General features: G+C 41.6%; 1 protein-coding gene across 1 annotated transcript in view; it reads left to right on the top strand.

Moving 5' to 3' along the window:
* Positions 1 to 23,134, top strand: part of ABCC4 (ATP binding cassette subfamily C member 4 (PEL blood group)) — a 153,355-nt gene extending 130,221 nt beyond the window's left edge. Inside the window, exons 30-31 of the mRNA XM_082218548.1 lie at positions 16,357 to 16,491; positions 20,625 to 23,134. Of these exons, the coding sequence (XP_082074674.1) occupies positions 16,357 to 16,491; positions 20,625 to 20,732 (243 nt within the window). The 3' untranslated portion in view covers positions 20,733 to 23,134. The remainder of the gene's footprint in view (positions 1 to 16,356; positions 16,492 to 20,624) is intronic.
* Positions 23,135 to 23,944: the final 810 nt, after the last annotated feature.

Raw genomic sequence — 23,944 nt, 5'->3', positions numbered from 1 at the left:
CTTTCTTCTGGGGCTACAATATAAATGGCAGGCAGGCATGTCAATAAAAGCAGAATGCAGTTTTCAGTGTTGCACTATATGCTTCAAGGCTAGGTGAGCGCCTTTTTATTGTTTTAATCCTATGTGTATATATTCATTTAAGTATTGATTTTTTTACTGTCCCCTCCTCCAATGGCAGTGACCTAATTTAATTTTAAAAATAAATAAATGTCCAGGTTTGGACTCATAAAGCGCTATTAACCAGTAAGGTTGAGATTGCTGTTTGAGTAATGGTGTCCTCCCCCCGCCCCTGTTTCATTAAATATGGCATAGTCCTAATAACAGCTAATTGTTGGTTTTTGATTGACTCAGTTGCTGCAAAATAAAAAGGAAGACAAATTAGACATCTCCTTTCTTCTCCAGCTGTTTGTTCTCTGATTACCAAAGACAGTTTCCCTTTGTGCTTGAGGAATTAGCTTGCCATTTCTGACTCTTCAACCACGGTTTACAGCCCAAAGCTTAAAAGCAGTGCTCCACCATCAACCCTGTTATTTAGATGGTGCCTGTGCTGGTGGAAGAACATTTTGAGGATCGTAGCCTAGTTTCTGTACAAAGTCATTATGCCCTTGTTATCCCATCAACCTTGTATTACTTTGTGTTCCCCAGCCCCTGTTAGCAAATTTTTATTATCCTCTGGTTGCTGTTTATCTCGAGATCCTTGTTTCTTTACGTACATCAGTTGCTTGGAAGTTCTTACTGTAGATTTGAGTGGCAGAGGAGAAGAGCCAGAATACGTTAGACAAAAGTTCGCAAAACCATTTGCAATAGGCAAAAATCAGTCACTGCACATTGACTGTTGTTGTTCTTCCAAGGTGATACTTTCATGTAAATGCACTCCCGTTAAATTATGCTATAAATGAGGATACAATGTTAGCATTTCATGACTCCTCAGGATATCGTTGCGTGTGAATTATAAAGTTACATTCACACAAAGCTCTCCGTAAAACGATTTTTCCTTTTACTCTAAATGTTAGTGTACTTTAATCTTGCATGATACAAATAACATCTGTGACGACCTGTTAACATAGCTCTTTGCTTCTGAGGGTTGTGTGCATGCATATATGTGTGTGTGTGTGTGTGTGTGTGTGTGTGTGTGTGTGTGACTGTGCACACAGCCCTCAGAAGGGCTTATACCTTCTGTGGTGTGTGTGTAATTAATGCTTTATGCTGTCACATAGTCCATCCACACTATGACATCTATGGCTGTCAGGTGTGGGACAAGTGGGTTGGCAAAGTGGTTGGGTTTGGCAAGCACATCAGGCAGGGGGCCATCTCTTGCCAAACATAACTTTTTCTAGCAGAACTATGGCTTCACACCTAGCAACGTTCCACTGTCATTATAATTCATTTTATACATAAATGTAAGGACACAGTCAATATTATAATATTAGAAAAGTTCCCTATATAAAATCTTGTTTGTAAAAGGAAAGAAATTGTATATGATCTTCTACATTAAAAACACACACACCAAACAAACGTGAGAAAATAAAGCCTGGGAAGACTACAGATATAATAAAGTGTTCTTCAAGAAAAGCAGGGTCGCATTAAATTGACGAGAAGAAACAGAAGTCCTTTACGTGCACCTTTTAGTTAAATAGGTGCACTTGTTAAAATTTTTCCCCTTAGTCTGAGAGGGGCGAAAGAGAAACCCTTTGAAAGGGCCATCAGCAAATGGCATAAAGTTGATTATAGTATGTTAGTGTGGTGATTAAAGCTTGAATCAGGGTGACAACTCACCTTCATTTTTCATCAGGTTTTATTTTACCTAATGAGAGGAGCCTCCTCAGAGAACAAAAGGGAGAAAAGAATGTGCTTTACACAACTGCAGACAGAATTGGCCTTAGGAGCTGTTTAATTCTAGCTTATTCTCTTCTCCAAAGTCATACTTCTGGTTTCGCAATCCCAGCGACGCCCTGAGGAGAGTATCTCCACAATATCTTTCTTTTAATTATAAATATGCTTATCAAACTTCAAACAGCTCAGAATCATTGAGAGAATCTCTATTGTGTAAGGTGATACTGTCCTAAGACGATCATACCAATGAGTAATAGCTTTTTTTTTGCTCGTATACAGTACCTTTCATCTGGGAATCTTAGAGCTTGTTGTAAATCTTAAGTAATTAAGCTGCACGACACCCCTGTCAGGTAGGGAAATAATTGTAAACCTAGCACAGGGGTCAGCAACCTTTTTCAGCCATGGGCCGGTCCACTGTCCCTCAGACCTTGTGGGGGGCCGGACTATATTTTGAAAAAAATACATGAACGAATTCCTATGTCCCACAAATAACCCAGAGATGCATTTTAAATAAAAGCACACATTCTACTCATGTAAAAACACCAGGCAGGCCGGCCCCGTAAATAACCCAGAGATGCATTTTAAATAAAAGGACAAATTCTACTCATGTAAAAACACACTGATTCCCGAACCATCTGCGGGCTGGATTTAGAAGGGGATTGGGCCAGATCCGGGCCTTAGTTTGCCTACCCATGACCTAGCAAATCCACAGTTAGAAGAGACCTGGTAGGTCTGACTGTAACAATGAAAATTGTTCTAATATTCTCTAATATGCTAGTTTAATGCCATAGTTTAGATTACCTGGTAACAAAAGTTAAAGATAATTAGATGTATATATGGCATATACATATATACACACACGCACAATATGTGAGATTACTAGTTATGGGAAAACATAAATCAGCCTCTGTAGGCTTTGAGCTTGACCTAGAAATGCTGTGGCAATTTCCGAAGGAGGCACTGTCAAGATTTCAGCTGAGCTGGGAAATGTATTAGGATTGATCATTTGCCCTGCCAAGTCAAAGCCACACCTCACAGACAAATTGGCACCACTAAAAGATCTCCCGAAAGAGTCAGGCTCATAGTTTCAGTGGGACGCCCGGAATGAGTCTGTCTTCACCAGAACAAGGCACCTAATTGGTAATGCTCACGCCTTCTCCTCGTTGTTGGAAATTTAATGTGTGAGATTGCCAGCCAAGTTTTTAATTGATTTAGTCAATAGTCGCAAAGGAGGACCACTGATCTACGCCTGTCCATGCCCCAGTACTTTTAAAGCACATTTGAAACACATTTCCCCTCCCCTCAAATAATTCTGGGCACTGTAGTTTGTTCGTTGTTGTTGTTGATGATGATGATGATGATGAATACCCCACTGGGTTGCTGGGAATCATAACTCTGTGAGGGGTAAACTACAGTACCCAGAATTCTTTGAGAGGACAATGTGTTTCAAATGTGCTTTAAAGTGCATGTGTACACCTGACAGGAGTGAGGCACCAAGAGACCACACTGGGCTTTATTGGCAAATCCGGGATCTGCACAGAGTGTCAGGCCGAACAAGCACAGCAAACCACCTCCAGCAGGTCTTGCCCCCATGAAGCAGTTGCAGAGACTGAAGGTCCCCGTCTCTCCACAGTTGCCTAAGTCTCCTCCTCTCCAAGGTTACCCCCAAGCAATCTGAGACTGTGTGAAGCTCACTTATCCTCTGCTCTCTTCATGCCGCTCCTGTTTCTGGGAGACGAGTGAGGAGGGGAGCTTGTAGCATCAGGATGGGGAGACACCCATGCCTCTTCAACACCCACATTCATTTCTGCCTCTTGGCTTCTCTCCTCTCCTGCTTCAGCTTCTGCCTCTGAGTCTGGACTTCTCTCTGCCACGGACTCCCCCCACTCACTAAAGCTCTGTTACCTCTTCTGGTTCTGACACCCTCTTTCCCCATCATCATCATCTCACCACCAACCCGCGGGCTCTGAGCCTTCTTCCCTTGGGCATTCCCCAGCTGGTGCCTTTCCACCAGTCTTCTGTATCCAACCAGTCCATGACAATACCTCAGGTGGTCATTGCTCCCCCAGCTGGAGCCACAATAGCTGTAGACCATTTTTTGTGGAGACATTTGTGGCATGTGACATTAAAAAAAGAGAGGAAAAATAGAGAAAAGGCAAAAGATAGAGGGATAGCCTGCACATAGAAACCTGTGAAAACAAATTGTTGTGTAATGGAGAAGGCTTGGTACTTTTATTAAAGGCAAACCAGTAAATGACAGATAGCAATGTAAGTTATCTGATAAAAGTTAATTGAGTAGGGAAAATATTAGCTTGATTGAGCCAATGTCCTATAAATCTTATTCTTTATTACCATAGCAAAAACTCTTGAAGTCTCTTGCTGAAAAAAACAACAAACAGTGTTGCGGCATCTTAAAGGCTAGATTTATTATGAGTTTTGGGGACTATAGTCCACTTCATCAGGGAGCCTAAGTTGTCAAGTATATTTACGTGGCTGGTTGGATTTTTTTTATGTGGGGTGCTGGTGATTGTAAGTCAGGTGCAGAGCTAAACAAAATGTAGAAAAGTAAAGCCAGGCATAACTATGTATGTAATAGAGGTAATTCACAAGAACAGTAGTAGACAGCACAGACATTGCGGCATTGGTAACATGTAACATGCTGGAAATCCTGTCACGGTTAAGTCTAGAAGTGCTAGCATTGACCCACTTGATGTATTGTCATTCTTTCATTTCACATCGCAGTTACTTATGTATTTCACATTGAGCCTCTGAAACATGGAGAACAACTTATCTCTCCTTTCAGTTAAAAACATCCTACAAAATATTACACGTGCCTCACTAAATCTTCTGTTATATTGATTTCATCCTGAGTAGACTACCCTGCCATCTGCAATTTGAGCCATTTGCAACATCTCTGTCTGGCCTGGGTTGAGCTTCAGTTTCTGTGTTTTCTCATTCGCTCAAGATTTTGGCCTCTACTTGAGAGTTTAATGAAAGCATTTTTAAAATAGTGTTAAACATTGTCATGACACCACACTCCATAATTTTACACCATCCTTCTCCCTTGCCATCAAATGGATACAACATTGAATCATGCAGTATTTCAAAGTTCAAAGCTTATCAGATAGAACTCACTGTCTAGTACTGATGTAGGCAGGAATCAGAATAATCTTTATTTGCATCAGCCACTAGCCATAGCAATAAAATAAAATGTACTGAAGATAGAGGTAAAAACTTAACCACAGTATGCAGTTTTTGCTGTCACCTGATCATCTTGATCTGCTAGAAGGATGGACACAGTAGCAATGGTTGATTGACCTGGTATTGATAGTAGTAGAGGACCTCACTCCTCAAATCTTTATAAAGAGGGCAAGCTAGAAGCACATGAGGTACTGATTCAATACTGCCATCTCCACATGGACATAACCGTTTTTCCAGCGGGATTTTTTGAAATCGACCCTCAAGCACAGCTGAAGGCAGTATATTTAATCTTGCGTAAGTGAAAGCGCTTCTGTATTTTGGAATTATTAAATTTTGCAACATGTTGAAATGACTAGGTGGAAAAGAATCATGGACAAAATTTCCTTATCGTGGCCAAATCAGATTAGATGTAGACAGGAGTGGAACTGCTATGGAACTACTCCCAGCCTCAACTTTATCTTACGATCTGGAAAAACTTGATAGTCAATTTTCTTCCCTAACCGTTAAAATGTCTAGAAGTAAAAATGAGCTCATATTCCCCTTGTCTAATTGTGGTCCGGCGATGTGGGTTTTCTAGAAAATTTTGAACTGGGTAGTTTGCATAAGACAATTTGCTTTGGAAAACTTTCAGTTGACATTAGGAGACTTTCTGATGTTTTTGCTTGTATTTAGTAAAGAAAACAAAATCAGAACAACCCTTAGAAACTGCCAGGCTCGCTTAATATTTAACTTGTGGTCAACATTCATTCATTGTTACCAATGTGCTTACTTACAAAACAGAAATATTTCCACCCAAAAATAAACAACTGGAATGTAGGATGCACATCGTAGATCTTTTTCCAGGGCTGCTAAAACGGTCTCTGCCAAAATCTCACCTGAGTCCTAACTGGCGTGGGTTTAGATAATCATCATCTTCTAAGAAGAGTTCCTGGAACTATTTACATAGATGATCTGATCTTCTGTCTCACCTCATCAAGACAATGCGTTGTTCACTTCTGAAACTAGTTTACAAGACCAGTAGTGTAGGCAGGTGCTCAGATTAGATTGTTAACATTCCACATTGTTTGTGCAGAAGCATGTGAAAAAAGCCGCAGTATTATTCATTTGTTGAGGCCAATACTATCTTTGAGAAAAATAAACTGCTGCCTTATATGCAGTCAACCCACTGGTCCGCCTTGCTTGGTATTTTCAACAGCAACTTTCCAGAGTTTAAGACAGGAGTCTTTCTTATATAGAGGAGTTGAACATGGAACCTTCTGACTGCAAAGCACGTTGACCACCACTAAGCCATGGTCTCTCCCTTGTCCCTCGTGTTTCCCCTGACCCACCCCATGTTTGCTCTAAAAAATAAGAGTTTTGAAAATTTGATTTTACAGTTGCACCATCTGCTATCCAGAGATTCAAGTATCGGTTACCTGCAAAAAGGGAAATCTATATCAAATATCACTGTTGGAGTCATCCACTCAGGTTTTCCCAGTCTTTTTTTTAAAAATATAATTTTTATTAAATTTTCTGTTTTACAATTTAGAATACTCATTTAAGCATCCTTAAAATATCAATGACTTCCCTTCTTCGCTTTCCATGGTTCATTTTGCATATCATAAATCCCTGCATATTTTACATAAACTAAGCCATTCAGTATTCCATTATTACATCCATCAAAACCTATTTATACTGTCAAATTTATCTCAATACTGCCAACATTTTCAAGTATACACAATTTCCCCCCATATATTCAATAAACATTTTCCAGTCTTCTCTAAACATATGTTCTTGTTCTCCTTTTCTATATGTTAGGTCCGCAAGCTGTGCATATTATTATCAGTTTAAGCTGCCATTCTTCTTTAGTTGAGACCTCACTCGTTTTCCATTTTTCGGCTAACAAAACACAGGCCGCAGTAGTGGCATACATAAATAACCCTTTTTGACACCTGGGAATTTCTTTCTGAATTCTCCCCAACAAAAAGGACTCTGTTGTTGTTGTTTTGTTAAAGTACTTTCAAATATTTTTTTCAGTTCATTATGAATTATTTCCCAATACTCCTTTACCTTTTTACAGGTCCAGGTTTTCCCAGTCTTATCACCGCTCCACTGATTGATGAACAGTAGGCCTACTGGATGCCCTTTCTGTTCGTTCTTAAAACCTGTAATTGTGCCGGGAACACACAGCTCCTTTCCAGGAGATGGGGAGTGGGAGGAAGTCAGCTGGTAAACTGGGATGGTCAGACTTTGCCCACTGGGGAATGGCCATAGCTCAGTCATGGAGCATCTGATTTGCATGCAGAAGGTCCCTTGTTCAATCCACGATGTCTTTAGATAGGGCCGGGAGGTTCCCCTGCCAGAAACCCTGGAGAACTTCTGCCAGTCAATTCAGACAGTAGTGAGCTTGATGGACCAGTGGTCATAACAGGTTCCTACATTCCACTGTTGCTGATAAGTTGGCTGCTTGGTTTATTTTAATTTGGGGAAGGCAGGATTGCTTGTCCCATTATTCCACTGTCCCTCTATCTACAGGTGAAACTCAAAAAATTAGAATATTGTGGAAAAGTTCATTTATTTCAGTAATTCAACTTAAAAGGTGAAACTAATATACGAGATAGATTCATGACATGCAAAGTGAGATATGTCAAGGCTTTATTTGTTATAATTGTGATGTTTATGGCGTACAGCTGATGAAAACCCCAAATTAATAATCTCAGAAAATTAGAATATTAAATGAAATCAGCAAAACAAGGACTGCAAATAGAGCAATATTGGACCTCTGAGAAGTAGAAGCATGCACATGTACTCAGTACTTGGTTTGGGCCCCTTTTGCATCAATTAGTGCCTCAATGTGGCGTGGCATGGATGCTATCAGCCTGTTGTACTGCTGAGGTGTTATGGAAGACTAGGAAGCTTCAATAGCAGCCTTCAGCTCTTCTATATTGCTTGGTCTCGTGTCTCTCATCTTTCTCTTGGCAATGCCCCGTAGATTCTCTATGGGGTTCAGGTCAGGCGGGTTTGCTGGCCAATCAAACACAGTAATCCCATGGGCATTGAACCAGGTTTTGGTACTTTTGGCAGTGTGGGCAGGTGACAAAGTCCTACTGGAAAATGAAATCAGCATCCCCATAAAGCTTGTCTGTGGAAGTAAGTGTATATGATCAGGAGTGGGTACTTATTGTTCTTTTTCTTCTACCACCCTTTTATCTATTTATACTTTTCCAGTTTATACATTTCACTGATTTTACTATCATTTTGACATTTCAAAACTTGACTTCCTTTCCCCTCTTTCTGCAGTTCCTTAAATTTGTTTCTAATATCTTCTTGCATATCCAAATCAACTTTTTTTTCATTTTTTCATCTCCTTAAAAATATACTCTTATAAAACTGCAGGTTGTTACAATAATCCTGCCAGTGTTTTTATCCGTTTATAATTTATCTGTAAATATACAATAAACAATTTCCATTCTTTTATAAAAGATTTGTTATATTGATTTCTTATTCTTCCATTAAGTTTCACTATTTCTGCATATTCCTTAAGTTTTTGTATCCGTTTATAATCTGTTAATATTTAATAAACTATTTCCATTCTTTTATAAAAGATTTGTTATCTTGATTCCTTATTCTTCTGGTAAATTTCACCATTTCTGCATAATCCGTAAGTTTTCGTATCCATTCTTCTTTTGCTGGGAATTCTGCTTCTTTCCAATTTGGGGCAAGTAACATTCTTGCTGCTGTAGTCACATATATGAATTAGTTTCTATACAGTTTAGGTATTTCGTCCCTATAATTCCCAAAAGAAAAGCTTGTGGATTATTATTTTTTTTACAAAGGTTATTTTAAACATTCAACTGTTGCTGATAAATTGGCTGCTTGATTCATTTTAATTTGGAGAAGGCAGGATTGCTTGTCCTGGGCACTGTTACGCTATCTTAAGTGTATATGATCAGGAGTGGATACGTATTGTTCTAATATTCCAGCTGCACATCTTCTTGGAGACCACAGACCTCATTGCAGAATGATGACATTATTGCATTCGAGGCAGGGATTCCCGTGGAATAAACAGTTTGGAAGCTACAGATATTGCATTTGAATTACTACTGAGAGAAGACCGGAGGGCTGGTTTTACTTTGATTTCGGACCACTTGCATTGGCCATCTGTCTGATTTCCAGGCTCTGTTTTAGGTGCTAGATTAGTCACTCTCTATAAAGTGATAAAACAGCCTGGGCAATGGCTTTTCTGATCATCCATCTATTCCATCAGGTGCCACTCAGAGTCTATGCCCAAGTAAGCCTCTGATTCAATCAAAGGTGTCTTTGTGGAAGTGCCACAATTTGGGATTACATTTCCCAAAGACACCCACTAGGTAGCATTTTTTTCCAGTTTTAGAAGCCAAGTAAAACCCTATCTCTTCTACCAGGCTTTTGGAATACACTAGTGGAATAATTTGACCCCTGCTGTATGTCTTAGTTTTGTAACCCTATTAAGCAATAGGTGCAGTCCCATTGCTGCTGAAATAAAAGTTTCTCCTTTTATTGTGATTTTATTGTGGACTTTGGAGTTTCACTATATTGTTAAGTCTTGTATACATGATTCATTAATAGGTAGTGTGAGATACACGCCTTAGATGTGCTTTACATTCCTTAAATACTGTTAACTTCTGAATTTTCAGCTCAAGGGATATTTGCTCTGATACCATCTAGTGGCTAGAAGGAAATAATGTGTGCGGTGAATCTATGTTTGGCTTTGTAGGTCATCTTGCAAGCGCTTTCCCACCGTTCAAACTACATTAATCTTTCCCCAACACTTTACCAGGTAAACAAAATATCCAGGTGTGTTACAGCTTTAGGCATGATTGTGGCTTATTATGATTTGTGTTCTCCTTGGCAATTCTTACTGCTAAACAGCATGTGGGGAGTTTAGTTATGCAAATTTAGTTGAGCGGTGGAATTTTGGAATAGCATAGAGTTATTCTTCAAGGTAGTAGTTTTTAAACGTTCTACCTTCAGGGAACCCTTTACATACCGACGTTCCTATTGAGCATTGTAAAAAAAAAAGTAGGGTTAGTATGTACTTTAGTAAGAGTGTTAGCATTAGATCAGGCTTGTGTCCTGCACATGATTCGGATTACAACTCTGATCAGCTCCTGTGTGTGTGTGTGTGTGTGTGTGTGTGTGTGTGTGTAATTTTTATTTAATTTTCTGTTTTACAATTTTGAATACTCATTTATAAACATCCTTAAAATATCAATGACTTCCCTTCTTCTCTTTCCATGGTTTGTTTTGCATACCATAAATCCCTGCATATTTTACATAAACTAAACCATTCAGTATTCCATTATTACATCCATCAAAACCATCCATCCAACCGTTTTAAGGACTCCATTCCAGATTTGTGTAGGGTTTCCTCCTTAGCTTTCACTTCTCTCAGAGATGTCCTGCAAGGTAGCAGGTACGGATTTTCCCTAAGAGTTTACTCGTGAAAACTTTCTGACAGATAAATATAGCTGCAAGGCACTGGAGGTTTAGGACCAGAGTTTTCCTTCTCCTAGATGAGTCCCATCTGCCTCCCATTTCCCTCCACAACACTTGCAGGAACCACCATCTCGACCATTTGACCCACCATTGGTCTCGTCTGCTCAATCCACTAGAGCCTGTCTTTGCATGCAGGGGAAGTTCCTAACTCACCAAGGGTTTGAGACTGATCAACTACCCTCACCTGGTTTAGCCAGCCAGTCAAAGCTATTTCCCAGGGCATGGCAACTGTCACATGCTGACAGCTTCTAGGAGCCACAGGTGAGAGCTCATAAAAACAAAGGTGGGCAGACTCCCCCAGAAGGAGCACAACATGTTCTCCACCAGAGGTACTCCCTTCCCAACACCCCATGCACCGCTCGGAGAGGTCATTTTGGTGCTGCTAATGCAGCAAAAACAACACAGGAGAGAGCAGTTACATATGAGTTATTGATCTCTGCAGCCATAGCAGGCGCTGTGATTCTCTAGCGCAGCCTTTTTCAACCTGTGGGTCCCCAGATGTTGTTGAACTACAACTCCCATCACCCCTAGCTAGCAAGGCCAGAGCTCAGGGATGATGGGAGTTGTAGTCCAAGAACATCTGGGGACCCACAGGTTGAGAACTGCTGCTCTAGCGGTTTGGTTTCATCCCCTGAGGTGCACTCCATTGTCTCTTGAGACGGACAGATGCCAACAACAAGCTCTTGAGTAAAACCCAATATCATGACTTTCAAAGTGAAGAAAACCCAACTGAGATAGCTCAGTTGGTTAGAGCGTGGTGCTGAAATGGCAAGGTTGCAGGTTCAGTCCCCATATGGGACAGCTGTATATTTTTGCATTGCAGGGTGTTGGACTAGATCAGGGATTGTCAACCTGGTCCCTACTGCCCACCAGTGGGCATTTCAGGATTCTAGGTGGGCCGTAGGTGGTTCTACGGCACAAGCTGAATCTTCCTTCCATCGAGCACTGGTGGGCGGTAAGGAAATTTTACCATCAAGAAAGATGCATTAGTGGGCGGTAGGTATAAAAAGATTGACTACCCCTGGACTAGAAGATTGTTAGGGTCCCTTCCAATTCTACAATTCTATAATATCACCAATGTTAATAAAACATTATTGGATAATTTGATTTTTGATTTTTATGTGTGGTGGTTTGTTTTTTGTTTCTGCTTAATTAAAGAAATGGTTGCATTCTGGAATTCTTTGGATTTTTAAATGGCTAGGAGGAATCGTGCAACCAGGAAAATATAAAAGGGGGCAGTAGCAGGAGGCTAGGACAGCATCCTGAGAGCTGGTTAAACATTCAGAACTCATCTGTTCAGGTTTGGAGCATACCTGAAGCCATGTGAACAGCGCAATCGATACCTCTGTAGGAATAGTGGGAGCGAAGAAAAGGTCACACCAATTAATTTATATGAAATCTGGTACTCAAATCATGTTCTCCTGAGCTCAGGTTCTATGCTGGAATATTACTGCCTCCCTCTCCTTTTGGGTTATTCCTGTCTTGTCTTGCAGTGACTCTGAGTCTGTCTGGGTTATGAAGACGAATGTAGCAGTTGCATTCTGTGGCACTGTCTGGAGTAAAAAATTAAGTTGTCATGTTCTGTAGGAAGAGCTCTCTCCTCAATCTGGCTGTAATTTTGATGACAACACTAAAGTACACATAGTTCAGGGTTGGATTCTGCCGCTCTTTTCACTCCCCCCCCCCCACCTTTGTTCCTCTGGGTTCATCTCCTAGAGTTCTCAGCCTGAGCAGGAATGTCAGAAACTTGGCCAAAGTATTAGGTTTTGATTATAATTTATATATGCGTTCGTTGGAATAGAAGCGCCTATCCCTTGCCCTAGGCCCTACTTTGACATCTGCGACTTGACATCAGGTGCTATTCTGAAATATAACATAATCGCACAAGAGGCTGCTCTTTTTGGCTTCCCCACACCCCCTTCCCTTTAACCATTTCATTCCACAAAACTGTGGCAGCCCAGCGGCTGGAACATTTGCAGTCTTCGTGAAATCACACCTGATCTTTTCACCACTGCTTTTCCCTGCTGCTGCAGACGATCAATTGAAACATGGTTGGGAAATTAATTAAATTCCAAGTAGCTGGGGACTCTGAAATGGGGTGGGGATCAAGCAGGTCGCAGGCCCCATAGATAAAACAACAAGCCTGGCAGCTGCCTGGTCCCTTGTCTCATTTCGGTGCATCTGTGTGCGCGCCTATTGCCAGATTTTGTATCCTGCGTTTTTTGTGGGGTGCCGGCATAAACATGGGAGCTGCCGCAGAATTAAGCACCTTATGTGTCTGATCTTTTGGTTATATTTGAAAGCAAGTTTCTAACCCAAGTAGCCAGGGAGAAAGCCGAAGGACATGTGGGTGGTGCCATGGGAAATTCAAGAGGGGGCTGAGCAGGATTTTTTATCTTTGCAGCTCCATCCCAGCCCTCCAGTGCTGCTCATTCTGAACCTGCATAACTTGTGATCTGTCAAGCCAAATCAAGCCCACTTGAGTGGGTCTGTGAAATTGAGGGAGGGGGTTGCCAAACATTTGGAGTGGAGAATGAGAAACTGGCAGATCACATTTTCTGAAAAACTTACAGTAGGCGATTCAGAACACCAGCTATGTTGGATTATATTTTATTTACTGAATTTATATTCCGCCCTATACCCGGGGGTCTCAGGGCAATTCGACTTGTGGAATCATGGCATCCGTATTTCAGCCACCAGTCCTCCAGGCTTTGTTTTGGAGTTAGGCGTAGCAATGATTGTAGTCTTTTGTTTTGGTGACATGGTGGCACTGTCCTTCTGGTGTAATGACGATAGTGAGGCATGTGTGAAACAAATCTTAGAAGCCACTTGATGTCTTTATATATAAATTCTTAAAATATTCAGTATATATTTGCACGTGAGATATGTTTGCTGGGCTGCATTTGACTGGGTGGATTACGTGTTATGCAAACCTGTTCTCTTCCCTGGGTTCTGCTTCAACAGGTTTCAATCCTAAATCCTTCTCCTATCCTCCTGGTCTTTGCCAACCCCAACAGGATACTTTTGAATCTCAGATTTGGAAGGCAAAACTAATGAAGCAATATCAGCAAACGTGCTTAATATTCATAATTCTCAATGCAGATGTTTGTAGCACACTGTTGGCTATTTACTTTAACATCCTTGTAACTAACGTGTTATCCTAGAGCAGTAATAAAAATGGAGACAAATAAGAAACTGCATTTGTTTTCTGTTCATTTCAAACAAACGACCCATTTTGTCATGGCTTCTGGTTGTGCCTCATGCCATTTAAATATTCTAATCTGATATTTGATTGAGGAATGTTACATATTTCAAAGTGAAAAGTGTGTGTCACTGCGCACGTGAACACCAGTCTCCCATCTCTACTTGACAACAGATTCACTTTTACTTTTCCTTTTGCAAAATGTATGAAAACAAGTGGGGATATTCACTTTTTAGCACAATCTGTTCTTATTATGCTCTGGTTCATATGTGTTCATTTTAAGAAGGCAACAAAGTAAGGTTAGCGAAAAGAGTCTCCCCAGATCAGTAGCAGTTGTCAGTACCAAAAGCAACCTACAGCCATTTCCCTGTGTCATGTTCTAGGTAGATAAGACCTCCAGCATCTCAAAGTCTTTTTTGTGGGGGTCAGAAGTAGCACTGCATGACCATGTAGTTAGCATGAGACAAAAAAGATGGTTAGAAGTTGTTTTTGTCTGGGACGGTGTTCTGTTCTTGAAGCACAGCTTAGAAGGGGCAAGATCAGAAACTGACAGCTGATACAGCCACCTAAAATCTTTTTTCATACCCTGTTTTTAAAGAAGCAAATATATGGACTGGGGGTTAGACTTTTTATGCTCTATTTGGGGCCAAGCAAATATAACTCTTCACAGAAAAGAGTGAAGCCTATATTTATAGACTAGATTTCCCCCTCTTTCATTTCAAAGGGAGTGGTTACACAATAAAGAGCTATCCTTCTTTAAAATTACACATTGAAATGCCGAATTATAGGACATCTTAATTGTTGTGCCAATACTGTGTGTACATGAAAGATTCAATTATCCTTAAACTCTGAAGAAAGATTCTCTTAATTATGATTAACTGTAGTAAATAAAAGATTGCAATGAATATATAACATTGATAATGTATCATTGTATATGTTAAACAGGAGATAACAGTGGTGAGAAGTTAAAATACAGGTTGAGAATATTTGCAGTGTTGTATGATATTTATTGAGCTAAATGACACAGATACAGGTTACAGACCAAAGCATATTTAGTGGAGAAAAACGCACCAGTAGCAGGACAGAGATTTGAAGTGGCATTCACCTGACCTCCCAGCAGCTGAGTCACTGCATACCAGGAGGAATTTGCTGCCAAGGAGTGTGGTGGAGTCTCCTTCTTTGGAGGTCTTTAAGCAGAGGCTTGACAACCATATGTCAGGAGTGCTCTGATGTTGTTTCCTGCTTGGCAGGGGGTTGGACTCGATGGCCCTTGTGGTCTCTTCCAACTCTATGATTCTATGAGGAAGAACTGAATAGGGAGGTCAGCGCAGTGCAAACCAACCAACAGGAACATCGGTTTGGCTCTGCTGGCGTGTTTGCACCACTGAGCCGAGTCTGGTGGATTTTAAGCTGTCATAAGCCCTGCGGTGGGGGCAGGAAGAGAAAAGCGGAGTTAGACTGGATCCTAAACTCATTCAGCTCAGACATATGAGCTAGCAAATCTGGATAAGCTAAGCTGGCAAGAAGTGTGGTATAACTCAAACGCTGTTTTACAGGCTTGCTTTTCCTTTGCCAAGCTTAGGCCTGCCCCTAAATGGACTTTGGAACTAGCGAAACTTTATATTGGCTTAACTTACTGCTGGGCTGCTTTATGCCAGCTTCTTGTGTATAGGATTGTTCCCCAAGCCCACTTAGGAGTAGGCCAATGTCTACTGCAATGGATTGAGGAAGTCAAAAGATTTCAGATGCTGGCATTTCTGTTGTGTCAGCCATTGGGTGGCTCTGTGGTCTAAACCACTGAGCCTCTTGGGCTTGCCAGTCAGTAGGTCAGCGGTTCGAATCAACGTGACGGAGTGAGCTCCCATTGCTCTGTCCCAGCTCCTGCCAACCTAGCAGTTTGAAAGCACACCAGTGCAAGTAGATAAATAGTTACTGCTGTGGTGGGAAGGTAAACGACGTTTCCGTGCACTCTGGCTTCCCTCACAGTGTCCCGTTTTGCCAGAAGCAGTTTAGTCATGCTGGCCACATGACCCGAAAAGCTGTTTGTGGACAAACACCAGCTCCTTCGCCCTGAAAGCAAGATGAACGCCGCAACCCCATAGTCGCCTTTGACTGGACTTAACTGTCCAGGGATCCTTTACCCTTTACCTTTTTTTCACTACATGAGTGCCTTAATGACATATATCTAGTAGTTTGGCTCTTGCAGTATATACTCTATTTTTTTAAAAAAAATAATTTTACATTAAAATTAGGGCGGAAATGGGGGTGAAATGAGTAGCAGCAGGCCATTGCAATTGCATCCTGCTTGTAGCCCCAGTTCCCCACCTCTGGCTATTGTGAGAGCAGGATTCTGGGCTGGAATAGTCCTTCCTCAAAGCCTCCCACTGTAGAACCTTCACATATAACAACTAAATAATGGTAAGTTACGGTATGCTGCTAAACAGTAGTTTACAGCACTAATTTACTTTTCCTGTTGAAAGTGAATCTGGAGCATTCAGCTCTCGGGCCATAAAATTCATGCGCATGTGAAATCATAGTACTTGTTTTTGTTGTTGCCAAACTTCACCTGTTGTTAACTGGCTTGCTTTCCGCTGACTCATCAGGTTTTGGATTCAGGACGTCTGAAAGAATATGATGAGCCGTACATTTTGCTCCAAAATAAGGAGAGCCTGTTTTACAAGATGGTTCAACAAGTGGGCAAGGCCGAAGCTGCATCCATAATGGAAACAGCAAAACAGGTAAGGCTCTTCTCCGCCTCTCCCTACCCCTGCTAAAATGTTGTAATTAAGTTTGTCTCAACAATTTACTTTTCACCAGTTAGCACATTCAGTATTTCAGAAAACCCCATCCTCTCCACTATAGTTAAAGGTCTCGTGGCTTTTCAGTTATAAACTCTTGTTTTTCAGCGCTTTATTACTGGGATTTAGAGTAATATATACCCAGAGCTGAAAATGACACGCTGCCATTGCAGACAACAACTATGCTTGGGATTGTTTGTTTTTATATCTGCGGGGAAGATAATACATACTCTAGTCCTAGACACGCTGTGCTTTTCCCTGACCACCGTGTTGCAAATTGAAGCCGGGGTTGCGATGAAGATTCACCGTGCTCCTAGAGCCCATGCTTTTTTTTGTCCAGCAAATCTGCAGTTTATGCATGTGCTTTGCAAGCTACAAGAAAACTCCATATCCAATGTGAATATATAGCATTCTTTAAAGCACTAGTTTTTCCTCTGATTCTTTGTGCAAAAACCACAGCAACTCCACATTGAATCCATTTCCCAACCTCTAATGATATTTTGTTTTTGCTGCCTTGCACATAAGCGCAATAAAATCCTTCCTGGCCTGCTTGTGTACTCATTCATATAAAATATTTGGCCTGGAAAAGGCAGCGGGTGGGGGAGGGGAGCTAATAGACTCTTCCAAATATGACAAATGTTTCCCAACCTCGGCAACAGTAAATCACTTTTATTCACCACAGATAGCCAGGTAAATGGCTATTTACAGTAGCCAGGGCTGACCCCACAACGTGAGGGAATGAGGCAATTGTTTTCATGCAGGAGGAGCGGGAGAGAAGCAAATTGCTACCCTACCCCAACTCTCCATTTGCCACATTATTGGGTGTACTGGATGGGTTAGGGTTTCAACTCTTGGTTTCAACTGGTCATCCTTGATCCCCGTTCTTTAACTATGGCCCTCTTTTAAATAAGAGGAAAGAAGGAGGAGGTTTTGATGAACGGAGAGTAGATAGAGTGTCATTAAGCAAACAAACAGCTCTTCTGGAGAAGCTCTGAAATTGCTGCAACCAGAGGCTTATTGAAAAAGTATAGAAAGGGATCTGGGTTGAATTTTTGGTTCAGTGCTTGGAAAGCTGAACCAGGCAAGCCCTGTGGTTCCTCCCAAAGCTTTGATTCTGTGTAGGTATGTTGAGCAAAGATTAAAATTTCAGCTACTGCGAGTAACACCTTTTAAAAGTGTTTTTAATGTAGTCATTGTGATCTTTATTTCATAGTATCCTCGTTTCTTTGAAGTGCCAGGGATCTCTCGCTCATATATCTTGCAGTATTAAGACTCTAACTCAACTAAATGCTTTTTCTTTCCACCCCGAGATGCTTTCAGCGAGGGCTGAAAGGCTGCTGCTGCTGCTTTCATTCTGTCCTAGGGTAATGTGGCAGAGTCTCACTATTAACATTCTTAAAGGAAGCTCACTTTTTCACCTTGGGTTAAAATACTATCTTAAAATGCATCTTCTGCTGTTGCCACGCCATTGCAGCCAGCAGCCAATGATGCAAGAGGGGGAGGAGTTATATACAGTGTGGTTACAAAGTGGGGAGGGGCCAAAGAGTCAAGGTGTGGTGGGAGCACCACGTTTTTCGTTCGGTCCCAGGTCTTCGGAACTTACTCAGCAAAAGGTGTTGGAGAGTAACAAGTTAGTTCTTTCCTACCCCTAAAAAACAACTTCTAGGGAGCATCTGATCTCGTAGTGGATCTTTCCACTATAGGAAAGAGGCATCCTGATTGCTAGGATAAAAGGAAGAGCAAAGGACAGAAATTCCCAGGAGACTAGAATATGAGACTGAAGTAGGGAAAGTGCACTAAAGGGTAGGGGGAAATAGCAGCTCTTTAAGACGCTACAGATTCCTGTAGCCTGGTGCACAAAAAAAGTGTTGCAATAGAACAGTAAGAGCTGTTCGACAGTGGAATTTGCTGCCAAGGAGTGTGGTGGAGTCTCCTTCTTTGGAGGTCTTTAAGCAGAGGCTTGACAACCATATGTCAGGAATGCTCTGATGGTGTTTCCTGCTTGGCAGGGGGTTGGACTCGATGGCCCTTGTGGTCTCTTCCAACTCTATGATTCTATGATTCTATGAATAGTCACAGCTCTGACGTCACATGCCTAAAACGGTGGGAGCAGCTATGAACGCTTATCTCGCAGAAATCACTTAGGTTACCTGTAGATTTCACCTTGGAATATTCTTTCTTTGAGGGCTAGTGACTTGCTTTAAAATGAAATGAAATGAAATGAAAGCTCAGAGTCTGGGCTCTGGGCCTGGTAACCCATACAACAGTACTCTCTGTGGTTCTGATACACCAGTACTCTTGGTAGACCCTGGCTACTACTTGTATCATTTGAGCCTGAAATTATAAAAGCTCCATGGTAGGCACTGGATTTCTCTCCACAGAACCCCAAGAGATTGTATTTTTTTAACTGGAGTTGCCAACTCTTTTTGTGGAAACATCACATTGGGGGAACCTGTGATAAGGAAAGTGTCTTCTGTTGAATTTCTGCACAGTTCTTAAGAACAGGAGCCCTGTCTGATAATAAATTGGCAACCAGGGGTGTTCAAAAGCCATTTCCGTTGTAGGTGTGTTGCATCTTAGAACGTGAAATTCCCATAGCATGCAAGAGGAGTTCATTGTGCGTGCATATATATATATATATATATATATATATATATATATATGCTTTCGTAGATTTTCACGGGTACAGGAATGCAGGTTTTGGTGTCTTCGGGTGTCTTCCCGTGTAAGACACCCCGACTCTTACACGGGAAGACACCCGAAGACACCAAAACCTGCATATATATATATACGAAAGCAAATATATATATATATATATATATATATATATATATATATATATATATATATACCTTCACCAACATGTTGTCGTTTTCTGAGCTATAACTCTCACCAGCTCTACTTTGGAGGCAAAGGTTGGCAAAGATTGGCTTACATATAAGAGCGTTCACTGGATGGTGGCCTTTCTATGTAAATTAAAAGAACGATTTATTAACAGCTTTACTGGAACATACCCAAACAACTCAAATTACGAAAGATTAGGGTTTCATGCTCTCATTTCATGGCAGCATGAATATTAGGCCTAACTCATGACACATGTCAGCCTCGGGGAAGATAGTATATTTTGTGTGTGTTTTAAAGGCTCAAACAAAACTTTTTCACATTCTTCTTTGGGGGGAAAATACATTTTGAAGTCCTTTTTCACCCAAACACATTTTCCGATAAGAGCACACAAGTCTTGACATTATTTCATTTTGTTACACGCATCTGTCAGGGAGCAGAGATATGATACAGCTACTAAAAACTGATGATTGTGGAACAGTGAAACTTGACAGCATTTCATTTCCTTTATGTTCTGATTATACATTTATCAGGAAACCTGTATCTCTGGCAGCTCAGCTAGAAATTGGTAGAATTCAAGAACTCAAAGGCTCGGCAAAGAACTGTCCTATTATTTGGTATCATCTTACATTTTAGAGAAGTTGCTTGGTGGAGGCTTTGTTACAGCTCTCCCTTTCCCTTTCATTATTGTGGCACCCTATCCCCAGATCACATTTCTATAAGGCTCTATGACTCCTCCACGGCGCAAATTAAACGCTGGGATCTTTCATACGTACATCCCGAAGTTTCAATGGTTGTCAATCATAGTTTGTAAAATGCAGGGATTACAACCTTGATATTAACATCCAAATCCATTGTGCTTATTTTTATGTGTGAAAATGAAAAGCCCTTGTGCAGACACTAGATTTTGAAGCTGCTTTGTCGCCCTGTTTTTAATTTATCTCCATTTCTGAGCCGGTAAAAGGATTTTATTTATCTGCTTAATGTCAAATGATAAAGTTATCAGTTGATCTGAATTATTAGCACTTTGAGTGGGAATAGCAGGCATGTATGTTGATGCACCGCAGCTTGGCTGCAAGTTGTTGGAAGAGCAGAAGACAGTTTTGCTAATTTTAAAGGAAAATATATGTATTACAGCTGTGTCCTTCTCCCATTGATATGCATCCTTTCGTTGCAGTATGTAGAACAAGCTGTTTTATGAAACTAACATAGAACTTTCCCCTCCTCTCTAGGTTTATTTTAAGAAGACTTACCCTGAAGTTATTCCAAACGGCCAAGCAGCCACCAACTCCTCAGCCGATGATTCACAAGGATTAATTATTTTTGAGACTGCACTATGATCCCAAGCAATTATGGGTGCTGGATTTTGTTTTTTAGCAGAATGTAATGCTAATACGATGTAAACCAAATATTGCTCTTAATTGAAAAGACTGTTTTTGCACTGAATAGCTACTTGTTATATTTTGGGGGAGGGGGAGTTTTGCATTACTCCTGTTCCTTGCATTTGAATGTAGTGCAGTTCAATATTTTTTTAAAAAGACAGTACATTTTGAATTTCTCTTTGTAACTGCTTGATCCTGTGGAATTAGCAGCAGAAGATTGCCCCAGAATATGTATAGCCATATTCTATGCTGGGCAACCGAGACCCGGGAAATCCTGATTTTTCTCAACTCCCATAAAAGTGCCTTGACGCCAGGAGTACTGCACAGAAAGATTTCACTCCTGATCGTATTTCCTGGATTCGTAGGTTGCTACATAAAGATGCTCTTGATACAGTGGTGCTGTGCTGGAAAGAATGGCGCTGTTGTGGCAATGCTTAAGTTTTCTCCTGCATGAGCATTACTTTCAGTCAGGGTTAGAGCTCTGACCAAAGGCCGCCTGTGGCATCACTGCACTGGCAGAAGTCCCTTTAAACATGAACCCGTCGTTTCAGAGTGTAGTTGAATGCTGCAAAGAAGGTCTTGCGCAATTTGTAGCACATTGAAACAGAACGCAGTTGGCCAGCTGTTCATGCCCTCCTTGACCACCTGACAGGCCCTCCTAAGTGGCTCTCCTGGTGGGCTGCACTTGGCTCGATGGGTCACAAATCATACAGGCCTTCTATACAGAAATGAAGCACACAAATACATACACTGTTTGCTTGTTTACTACTGTAGATACGTTTGAACCACCGGTGCAGGACACCTCCCGCTTTGAAATTTCTCAGGTTGGAAATAAAGAATGTATTATTTTTAGCTTTGCATATTGAAGGAAGGCAAATGAAGACGTTCTACTTGGCCTAACAAATGCAGATTTGCAAATCCTTAGCTGCATCCATTTTATACCAGACCAAAGTTATTTCTCTGGAGGGGAGTTCTCCGCTTCCTTGTCTTTTAAACTTGTTTTAAGTGGGCAATGATATCCCAAACAGAAACGCAACACAAACAGTTGGCAGTTTTCATTTTCAGGAAGCTTAGGCATACAAGAAACTCCCCCAATACCTAGTTTGCCTTTATATGCCTACAATAGACACTTTCAGAGCAATAAATCAGGAGATTATGAGACATATCACTACGGCTGGGTTTTAGGAAAATGGCTACTTAACAAACCTTACAGTGCTTTTCATGTGGCTTTCCAGGTTGCACGTTTCGTTGTCCTGACCAGTTCACAGTTACTGGTCAGGAGTGGGCTTTCCGTACCTTCCTCCCAAGCTATCCTTGGAATGGAGGAATATTGTGGGAAGAACCATCCAAGAGTTGGAGTCTGGGCTGAAATGGTGGTTGTTATGTTAGTATGGTCCTTCTGCAAGAATCCTGCCTATTGCAGGGGTGGTGTGTCCTGTTTCACCTCATGAGGAGAAATGGAAAGTTCTGCTTTGCCACTCCTGCCGCCACCTGGCCTGCCACCTCCACCGCCATCAGTGCCAATTTGGGGCAAGATCGTGCCCATTTGGGGTGAGATCTTACCCCAAATAGACACAGTCTTGCCCAAAATCAGTGCAGCTGTGGCACCAACAAGTGTGCTGTCTAATTATTGGGGCGGCTGTGCACCTATGTGGCTGTGTTGTGGCTACATTCCTAGATTGGCACGGGGGAAAGACACAGGAAAAGATATCCCATGCCTAGACAAGAATAGTGGGAATTCAGCCACTGTAATAGGCTGTCAACTAGTAGGGATGGTTTGCACCACACATCTGCTAGCACCTAATTAGAAATATAGGGAAGCACCAAGGACGTTGAATTCTTACCAGTTGACAGTGGGTTACAGGCTGCTGTCTTACAAAGCAGCTACATGTACACTTTTCTGGTGCTGTAGTCAACCACCGACTGAAGGCGCAGTCCCTAGGTAAGGCTAAGTACCCCTGGGGTTGTGATATTTGTGCTAATTGGCAGTGGGTCTTGGTGTGTGGGGGTGTTGCAAATATTCGTCATCAGCCACACATCACGGGAAATACAGTTACTGGCCAAACATTCCTAGCTCAAGTTTCGTGTAAAGAATAACAACCATGGCGATGCTATTCAAGCATCTGTTGAATGATGGAAGTCTATACAAAAGAATGTTGTAATATTTTGTGTGGCTGTCAGCGCACACGTGTTAAAATAACTTCCCTTTCCTCTTTAGTAAGCATTTAATCGCAATGTTTTGCCAACGTTGATACACAGAAAATTCTCTCTGGTCAAGTTATCAATGCATTGTTTGCATTTATTGTGCCTTACTGGATTTCAAGCCAAACTTATTTGAAAATACAATAATTTTAAATCCATATTGTGTTCTTGTTTCTCTTAAAGGTCTTTTACACATAATTGCAATTGTTATCTGTGTCTCGACTGTACCACTGTTCTTCCATATGGGGGGAGGGGACTGAACATAGAAAATTTGTTCATATCAAGGAGATTGGCTAGGCTAGAAACAGATATCTGCTATTTTATGTGGAGCTATTTTATATGATGACGCAACCCCTACCTGTAGCATGAAGTGGTAAGATGTGCCCCATTGTCTCTAAGAGTTTTGCCATCATAAACACATGGACACACACCTAAGTGAAAACGAAGGGTGTTTCTATAAATTGTACCTGGCACAGAAACTCCCAACTTCCTCTTCTTTGAGCCAACGAGAAATATCTTCAGGGATTAGGTGTACTGGGAGCGGCATTTATCATAGGTAAAGGTAAAGGTACCCCTGCCCGAACGGGCCAGTCTTGACAGACTCTGGGGTTTGTGCGCCCATCTCACATCTATAGGCCGGGGGCCAGCGCTGTCCGGAGACACCTCCGGGTCACGTGGCCAGCGTGACAACGCTGCATCTGGCGAGCCAGCGCAGCACACGGAACGCCGTTTACCTTCCCGCTGGTAAGCGGTACCTATTTATCTACTTGCACCCGGGGGTGCTTTCGAACTGCTAGGTTGGCAGGCGCTGGGACCGATCAGCGGGAGCGCACCCCGCCGCGGGGATTCGAACCGCCGACCTTTCGATCGGCAAGCCCTAGGCGCTGAGGCTTTTACCCACAGCGCCACCCGCGTCCCTTCATAGGTAGAAGACCTTAAATAGGAGTGTTGGCCATTCCTTCGCCTTT

Source organism: Podarcis vaucheri, assembly GCF_965113315.1.
Source record: "Podarcis vaucheri genome assembly, chromosome: 4".
Classification (NCBI taxonomy): Eukaryota; Metazoa; Chordata; class Lepidosauria; order Squamata; family Lacertidae; genus Podarcis; species Podarcis vaucheri.
This window is presented reverse-complemented; position numbering and strand designations above follow the sequence as displayed.